Source organism: Solanum tuberosum, unplaced genomic scaffold (genome assembly GCF_000226075.1).
Source record: "Solanum tuberosum cultivar DM 1-3 516 R44 unplaced genomic scaffold, SolTub_3.0 scf00063, whole genome shotgun sequence".
In the NCBI taxonomy this organism is placed as follows: Eukaryota; Viridiplantae; Streptophyta; class Magnoliopsida; order Solanales; family Solanaceae; genus Solanum; species Solanum tuberosum.
This window is the reverse complement of record NW_006238988.1, coordinates 646,111-655,589: the sequence shown is the minus strand read 5'-3', so window position 1 is coordinate 655,589 and position 9,479 is coordinate 646,111. Positions and strand designations below refer to the sequence as shown.

Here is a 9,479-nt window from a genome sequence, read left to right as displayed (position 1 = left end):
AGCCCAAAAAAAACATTTCACTATATTTTTTACCAAGGACAGGGCCTACCACAAGAATATTTGTTTTATTGGGGCGATAGCTCTGAAAAGACAAATTGCCAATCTTTTCTTTCATCTCAGGAGAAATACGATCGGGAGGGGCTAATTCAAACCCCTCCGGTAAAATAAGAACAGCCCCGACGTTCAACCCCCATTTTTTACCATTAGCAAGAACCTGTTTCAGTTGCATATCATAAGGAATTCGAACAACTGCTTCAAATACAGTATCAGGAAGTACCGCTTGTGGAACCTCAATTTCCACGGGCTTATTAGCTAAATGGCAATTGGCACATACAATACGCCCAGTCGCTTCTCGTGGATTTTCATAACCCTGCTGTGCAAAAATGGGATATGCACTTGAAATGGACGTCCGAGTTAAGATATATATCATGAGCGATACGGAAATAGATCGAGTAATCTGTTTCTTTAGCCAAGAAAAAGCATTTCTAGTTTGCATGGTCCAATCATTGATCGCGAAAATTTCTACAATAAATTGGGTAGGTCGCTAGTATAGTTCCCTAGCCACGATTCTGCTATTTGCTGGAATAATCTAGGATGAATCTTCCCGATGGTTAGAAATAGGAAGAGTAAATATGATTTTCAATACTTTGCTTATGTACAACTACAAAGTACCAAGCATTCTAATTGGATTAGATTAATATCAATGGATCTTTTATCATTCAGTTATTGAATCATAAATCAGTAAAATTGACGGAGACAGACTAGTTAAATAACGGAAAAGCCAATATTTAAAACATGTATCAAAAATTACTGGAAGGATGCAAACAAGAATAGTTATAGTTTGCTCATTCGCAACAACTCCAACCTCGTTATAGATAGAGCGTATAGCGAATTCCCAACCTGGGGGTGAATGATATCCGAGAAAAAACTCAGTTACTAGAAGAAGACACAAAGCTTTTGCTGTGTCACTTAAGTTATATAGGAATTCCTGAGCCCAAGAGTTAAGAATAACAAGTTTTTCCTTACCCAAAATTGAATACCCGCTTAGAATACCAAACCAGATGATATTTGTTGAGAAGTGCAAAATCGTATCCATACGATTCTCATTTTGTATCGTGATTAATTGGATCGTTTCTTTATGGATTCCTATCCCAAACTCTTCGAGATGTGTTTCCGAGTATTCCTTGATCATTTCGTCCAAGAAGAGGAGTTCCTCTAATTCTCTGAATTTTTCTAGAAGACTCTTTTCTTGAATATTATTCAAGACAATTTGGGATTGCCCAGTATTCCACCAATTTTTTCTTCTTGAAATTTATGTTGATTTTCTCAAATTATTTTGAGGAGGAAGAAGGACAACAAAATAAGTGAAAGTATTTAAGCTTAAAATTTATGGGCGCTAGAATTCACTTTTTGTTTGTGACATTGTCAAATTTATTTCACCATGGAAAGAGTTTAAGCTTGGAAAATGGTAGCCAAAAAATGGGGAAGAAGAAGAAGAAGAAAAAGAATAATTAAAATTTGGTAAAATGAGGCTCTCACGCGCGTCTAGTGAGTGTATCACACTTGCTATGCCATCTTAGCAGAAAGTGTCAAATTGACACAGTTGGGCGTGACATGAGGTGTCTGAAATGAACAAAGCCTAGTTAAGGTGTCTAAGTGAAAAATCGTGCCAAATTTAGGGGGCCACCGATGGGTTAGCCCAAAAAATAATAATATTCGTCCTTCTAATGGGTCACATCAATTTATCTTAAAAAAAGAGTACAATAGACCCCCAAAAAAATATAATAAGGAACTAGTGAACTCATAATGAATATAACTAAATCATATATTTTGATATATACAAATTAAATATTCTTATATAAAAACATAAATAAATATATTTAATTCTCCCACATATTTCTTAAAATAAATCTAGCTAGAAGAAATACATGAAAAGCAAAAGAAAGAGATGGAAAAGGAAAATGAGTCATTTTTTCCAAAGTAAATCAAAATGAAAATTAGTGTGTGGAAAATAGAAAAGAAGAAGAGAACTACTTTGACTAATATAACTTCAATATTAGTCAAAATATTCAACAACAATAATACATTTTGTGCATCGTCGGTTCGATTCGGTTTGGTTTTATGAATTATCGATTTGTTTATTGGTTTTTGATTTTTAAATACATTAAATCAATAACCAAATTAATAAGATATTTTTTATCGGCTTTTGGTTTATCTGTTTAGGTCCTTAACGGTTCGGTTTAACCAATAAGAAAATACTTATAAAATAAATATATGACTTCTCTAATAAATTTGACAATGTAACTTTACAAATGCTCATAAAATAAAAACAATATTAACAAACATGAAAAGAACTATACAAATGTAACACAAAGAAAAATCAAGAGGAATAAGGTTCTTACTTTAGATTTTGACATTTTGTATAATGTGAAGTTGTGAACTCAAAGTCACTGTGAATTGTAAATTGAAGGCTAAAGGACAAAGACGGTAACTAGTAAGGTATTGAGATTAATATATATATTATTTATGTACAAATAAAAGTAGTAAATTACAAGTCTTAATGGGTTATCGGTTTACCCAATAACCCAATATTAAAAACCAATAACGAACCGATAACCCAATAGTTTTTTTAAATAAAACCATTAAAAACCCGTTAATCCAATAACCCAATAACAATTAACCAATAACACTTTTTCGGTTCCATTTATCGGTCGATTCAGTTTTCACACACCCCTACATTCAGTGAAATTTCATAAGTGAAATTTCGAAAAAGTAAAATATACGCAATTACACAAACTTTACCCTTATCTTGTGAGATAGAAAAACTGTTTTATTTCCAATAAATCCTCAGCTTAAAACAACATATATCTTAAGATATTAGATGGGCTAATATATCATGTGGAAAAATAGAAGAAGGAAGATATCACTTTGGTCAATATTTAGACTCGTGTCAATCTTATAGCCCATTTGACCAAGTCGTTGAAAGACCAAAAGTGTTTATTATATTTTTCTTACAAAAGTGATTATTTTAAAGGCGAGCATTACTTTTAGTCATCTCTCCGTTGATTAACGAGTATTAATATTTTTGATCGAGCGGTCAAATGTATAACTTTCCGAAAAAGTAGCATCTTTGTAGGAGACATTCACATATTGTTTGGACAACGCCCTATTCAAACGGGATTCAGTTAAGCCCAATTCATACCAGGCCCAGGCCCATTAATTTCTCTTTACTTAAATCTCTCAACTTACAAAATTTTCCAGCTAAACGCAGAACGAAATAATTTTGAAAAATCTGTGGACTCTTCGAAGCTTAAAAATTCAATGGCGTCACCGGATACCGATGTGCCGATGGTTCCCGCCGGCGAGAGTTCAACCGGAGCTGGAACGTCTAACAAAAAGCCGAAGCGATTTGAGATCAAAAAGTGGAACGCTGTTTCTCTCTGGGCTTGGGGTGAATTTCTAACCCTAATTGATTCCATCATATTTTTTATACGTATTGATTGATGTAGATTTAACGATTTTATGCTGAATTTAATGTACCGGAATTCGGTGATCTATTTAGATTTTAAACCAGTGATTGCGAAGTACTATTGCTAGTTTTTGCTGATGATGTTGTGAACTTAGTGTAAATATATGTTTAGGAATTTTAAAGTTTAATATGTACTTTTTTCGAGGCAAAGGTAGTGAATATACCTATGCTCGCTGCTGAAAAATTGGATGTATGATGGATGCTTGTAAGGTTTTTGATTCGTAAACAGCAGCTCTGTGTATATTGGCTTACCTGAAATTAGTGGTGAATGTTAGTCCAAAAATATGAAGTTAGGAATGTACTAATAATAATATTGTTTTGTTACCTGAACTTGTAGTTGCTATCCGTGAATCGGAATTAGAAAGGAATATTGACTGGCAGAAGCTTACAGCAATTTGAAGTTATTTGTAACTTCTTTTAGGAGGTGTTTTGATCATAGATGTTCTGTTTACAGACAATTTACCATCTATCTTTAAGTTTGAGTGTGCTCAATGTACTGCTCTCCATGTAGTACTCATTGTTACCTCTATAAATAAAAATTGTTACATCTTACATTACTATTTCCGGTTCACATTCAAATATATTATATATGTAAGAGCAGTTCTGTACTTCCATGATTTTGTGTTGCACATAATATGCAATTATTGTATTTTTTTGTTTTGTTTTGTGTGAATTTGATTTTATTCAACATGCTCATTGTCTGAATTGCGTTGGGGTGATCTTTCTGATTCTTTTAATCAATCTTGATTGTGTTTTTTGGTTGCAGATATTGTGGTAGATAATTGTGCCATCTGTAGGAATCACATCATGGATCTGTGTGAGTTTTGGCTCTCTTTTCACTACTGTTCAATCAATGTTTCCTTTTATTTGGTATGATATCTTCATGAAATCTTTTATCCTCTTAATAGTTGATTTAAGTTTTATGCTAATTTTGATTAGGTATCGAGTGTCAAGCTAATCAAGCTAGCGCAACAAGTGAGGAATGCACGGTTGCTTGGGGTATGTAGTTCTTATTATGTGCGAGAATATCTATTTAACATTTTAGTTTGTTAATTTGCGGTGACTTTTATGCTTTTTATAAAATCAATTTGCATAGTAATGAACTTTTATCAACTCTTTGCTGCATCTTATGTGTACTACTATTTGACACCTTAGATTTTGTCTAGACAAAAACTACTTGATTCTGCTCAATTTTTTGAGATAATAAGAAAGATGTATTTGTGTCAATAGCCATACAGTTACTATCAAATGTTTGATTCAATGCTATGAAAAGTAGATTTCCCTTATTATTAGTGTTTAGGCGTTTTGTTGTACCTTCATATCTTGGACAGTATTGGAGTAGATGATTAGTGTTCTTTTGCATGTTGTTAATTGTGTGATGAAGGATGTTTGGTGTATAGTTTTGATGGGTGAAAGTTTTTAGGTAAAGAGTTCGTATATTAATACAAGGAAAATCTGAAAATTAGATTAAATTAACCATTTAGTGAATTCAGGCTTTCCTAGTATAAAATGGTTTCTTTTGGGTAATTTGAATATATGATGTTTATTTAGGGGGATAAAGCCTGTAATTTTCAAAGAGAGAAATATTTTGGATGGACCAAAGCCTAAACAAGAAATTACCACACACAAGAAGTTAGGGTCATGTTGGGATCATTTGTATACCAAGATTTTGTTAAATTTTTTCCAGAACTGTTAGAGTTGAATTGGGATTTTGACAATCTTGGCTGGTGTTAACAGAAGATAATTTGCTTTATTTCTGTTTTCTGGTGTTAACAATTTTAACTTGACTATCATGGTTGTTCTAGTGAAAAGATTATTTGTTTATTTTATATTCTGTCACACACAGAAGTTGCGATGATTTTACCTTTTATTTCTCCTTCATCTTCTCTCATTTGTCTTGTACTCTTGCTTCCTTTTGTTTTCTGGTGCAACTGAACTGCTGTAGTGAGTTCAAAATATGATATGACTAGTATCTTATATCTCCTTCCACTGTATCTTGCCCTTATGATCTATCAACCAACAGAAGGACCCACAGTCCCGCTCCTACGCATTGCAAATCCTCCTTTTTAACCATGAAAGTAGGTGAATAGAAAAATACCAGTATCAGTATATCACTCAAGTATGGATGAAGTAGGAAGTCATGTAGTTACTAGGGTAACAAAAACGAAGAAAGCTCTTTTTTTTTCCTGAGAAAGGAAAAAAATGTTATTGTTTTGTTTTGTTTTAACAGTTTTTGTTGCCTGGAGTGTACTTTCTTTTGATTCTTGGAATAATAATGAATACATTCTGTTTCTTCTTTTGATCCTCAAAACAAAACAAAAAACCTTTTTAGAAAACCTCTTTTTTTTTGAGAATATTGCTTTCCTCGGATTTTGTTTTTGGGGAGGGTCGTGGTTGTAGGTTGCTGAAGAAATAGATAACTCGCACCCATTCCATTGTGCAAGAAGTACCTTAATATTGAGTTAGCACTTTTCTGGAGCATAGAATTACAAGCTTGAGAAATTGTTCTTTTCAATTCTTGAAATGAGAGTGCTCTTTGTATGAGTATGGTGTTTTCACTGTGCTGTATTTTCTAATTTAAGTCAAAATGATTGCGTCTGTTTTAAATGGGATTTTACTCGTCAGTTATCACCATATGGTAGGAAAATAACCTCCCTCTTGCAATTTGGTCAAAATTGAAATTGTGGTAGCTCGAGATATGCAAGCCTGTGTTGATGGTATTAAACTTTACATCATTCAGCTGGTCATCCCCTTGTATGTTTCCATGTTAACAACCATGTTAAACTTTTCCTTGAGTTTCGGCGACTTACCAGATATAATTGTAGTCAAAAACCAAAATATTAATTCTGCAATTAGATTATTGTGTTAAAGTGAAGTCTGGTGGTTGGAATATCTACTATCATTGTGTTATAGTGCTACTACTTTTTTTTTTTTGAAAATGGTAACGATGTATTATATCACAAAAGTACATGGGTTGTACTCAAACCTTATATACAGATGCACTCTAGACACTCCTACTCTATTTCTATATTGAGTCTAGAACATCAACTATAGAGACAGTGTCATTTGAGTATAATTGATTACACCAAAAACATAACAACAAAATGCAGTTTAGTTTAACATCCTGCACACTATTTTCTATGCCTTCAAAACATCTGGAATTCCTTTCTTTCCAGATTGCCCACCATATTGAAGCAGGGATAATTCTCCATCTAGTTCTGTCTTTTGCAAGGGCACCTGCCTCCTCCCAGCTGTACAAGGCCTCAGTAACTCTCCTAGGCATAGTCCAGGATATGCCTTTAAGGCTCAAGAAAATCCTCCAAAGCTGCCGGGTGTATTTGCAGTGTAGAAATAGATGGTTTACAGTTTCTAAGGTTTCCCCACATAGGAAACACCTAGAGCATAAGGTTATCCCCCTTTTCATTACATTATCCTGAGTCAGGGCAGCTTCCTTAGCTAGCAGCCAAATAAAGCATGAGACTTTGTGTGGGATTCTACACTTCCATACTTGTTTCCAAGGCCAGATGGGACTCTGCTGGCTTGATTCATCCATCAGCCTGTAAGCTGAATGCACTTTGAACTCTCCTCTATTGTTGCCTTTCCACCAAAGCATATCCTCATATGCCTGAAGTCCAGTAAAATGTCCAACCAACTTGAGGAATTCTGCCAACCTCATCACTTCCCAGTCATTTGGTTCTCTCCTGAAGATGAAATTCCACCCTTGTGGTGTCCATAGTTCTGCAATAGTTCTTTGTTGGAACATTGCCAGATTGTAAATATCAGGGAAAAGAGTTTCCAGGTTACCTTTCTCATGCCATTCATCCTTCCAGAATTTGATTTTGTTCCCATTCCCCACTTTCATCTTGAATTTGGGTTTAACTTCCTCCCATAATGCTCTTATGGATCTCCATAAACTGATCCCATAAGGTGTGGTCACAATCTTAGTCATCCAACTATCTTCATTCTCATATTTGGCACCTATCACTCTTCTCCAAAGTGTTTGGTTTTCATTTGAGTATTTGCACAACCACTTCATTAAGAGTGCTTTGCCATGTAGCTCCATATTCTTTATTCCCAGACCACCATTCTTCTTTCCAGTTGTCACTGCATTCCATTTTACTAGATGAAAACCTCTATTCTCTTTGTTTCCTTGCCACAAGAACTTCCTTCTTATGCTGTCTAGTCTTTTAGTGATCCCTGGTGGGATGGGAAATAGAGACAGCATGTAAGTTGGGAGAGCATCCAGGACTGAGTTAATGAGGGTCAGTCTACCCCCTCTTGACAAGTACTGAGTTTTCCATCTGGCCAGCTTCTTCTCACACTTCTCTATCACACCATTCCAAATTTCTAAGGACTTGGATTTTGCTCCCAATGGCATACCCAAATATGTTGTAGGTAGAGTACCTACTTCACCCCCTAGAATTGAAGCTAACAATTCTATGTTGTTGACCTCATTGATAGTATACATAGAACTTTTAATCCAGTTAATGTGCAACCCGGATACCCCTTCAAACAACACCAGGATCACCCTTAAGTATTTCAGTTGGTCTTCCTCAGCTCCACAAAAAATCAATGTATCATCTGCATACTGAAGATGTGTCACCTCCAAGCTTTCTGTATTTTCTCTAGCCACATCAAAACCTTTTATCCATCCTCTCATATTTGCTGTCTTGAGCATATTATTCAGCCCCTCCATAGTAATTAAGAACAAGAAAGGGGACAATGGATCACCCTGCCTGAGTCCTCTTTGAGTTTGAAAAAACCCTGCAGGGGACCCATTAATCAGAACAGAGAAGCTAACTGTAGAAATGCAAAAGCTAATCCAGTTCAACCATTTTTGTCCAAATCCCATCATCTCTAAAATCTTCAGAAGGTACTTCCAATTCACATGATCATATGCTTTTTCTATGTCCAGCTTGCATAGAATGCCAGGTTTCTTCTGCTTATTCCTGGAATCTACAGCTTCATTAGCAATCAACACTGCATCCATAATTTGTCTCCCTTTTATAAAAGCCATTTGCTGTGAGTCCACCAGTTTGTCTATCACAACTTTCAACCTTTCTGTGAGAACTTTGGAGAGTATTTTGTAAATGCTCCCTATGAGGCTAATTGGTCTGTAGTCCCTTAACTCATTGGCTCCTTTTTTCTTTGGAATGAGTGCAATGAAGGTAGCGTTGAAACTCTTCTCGAAGACTTCTTGCTCATAAAAGTTTTGAAATGTGTCCATGATGTCTTTCTTCAGTACATCCCAACACTTGATGAAGAAACCCATTGTGTACCCATCTGGACCAGGAGCCTTATCGGCTGCACATAGCTTTAGGCAATTTAGAACTTCATTCTCCTCGAATCTGCCTTGCAGGGACATTTTTTCCTCTTCAGTCAACATTGGGCATTCAACATTATTATAAGAAAGTCTCCATTGATGTGTTTCTCTATACAGGTTCTTATAATATGCTATTATCTCCCCTTCAATTCTGCTTTTCTCTTGAGTAACCTCTCCTTGTATCATGAGTTGATCTATATTGTTATATCTCCTGTGAGCATTTGCCATTTTGTGGAAGAATTTGGTGTTCTTGTCTCCCTCCTTCAACCATAGTACTCTTGATTTCTGTCTCCATGAAACTTCCTCTTTCTTGACTAGCTCTTCATACTCAAGTAAGATTGCAGCCTTTTTTGTCGTTTCCTCCACAGTGAGAGTTCTATTTACCCTTTCTGTATCTAATTCTGCTAACTGCTCTAACAATCTCCTTCTTTGACTGCCCAGATTTCCACCCTCTTCTTGTTTCCATTCCTTTAGCTTAAGTTTCAGTGCTTTAAGTTTGCATGCCAAAACATAATCAGGTCTTCCTGTGTAACTGAAGGAGCTCCACCACTCTCTAACTCTATCCACAAAACCTTCTGACTGCAGCCACCAATTTTCAAACTTGAAGTAGCTTTTATTCCTCTCCCA

The 9,479-nt window shown here is 35.3% G+C and overlaps 1 protein-coding gene across 1 annotated transcript in view; it reads left to right on the top strand.

Annotated features, from left to right (window-relative positions):
* Window positions 1–3,271: 3,271 nt before the first annotated feature.
* Window positions 3,272–9,479, top strand: part of LOC102583049 (RING-box protein 1a) — a 9,759-nt gene continuing 3,551 nt past the window's right edge. Inside the window, exons 1-3 of the mRNA XM_006345203.1 lie at window positions 3,272–3,451; window positions 4,296–4,346; window positions 4,469–4,528. Of these exons, the coding sequence (XP_006345265.1) occupies window positions 3,322–3,451; window positions 4,296–4,346; window positions 4,469–4,528 (241 nt within the window). The 5' untranslated portion in view covers window positions 3,272–3,321. The remainder of the gene's footprint in view (window positions 3,452–4,295; window positions 4,347–4,468; window positions 4,529–9,479) is intronic.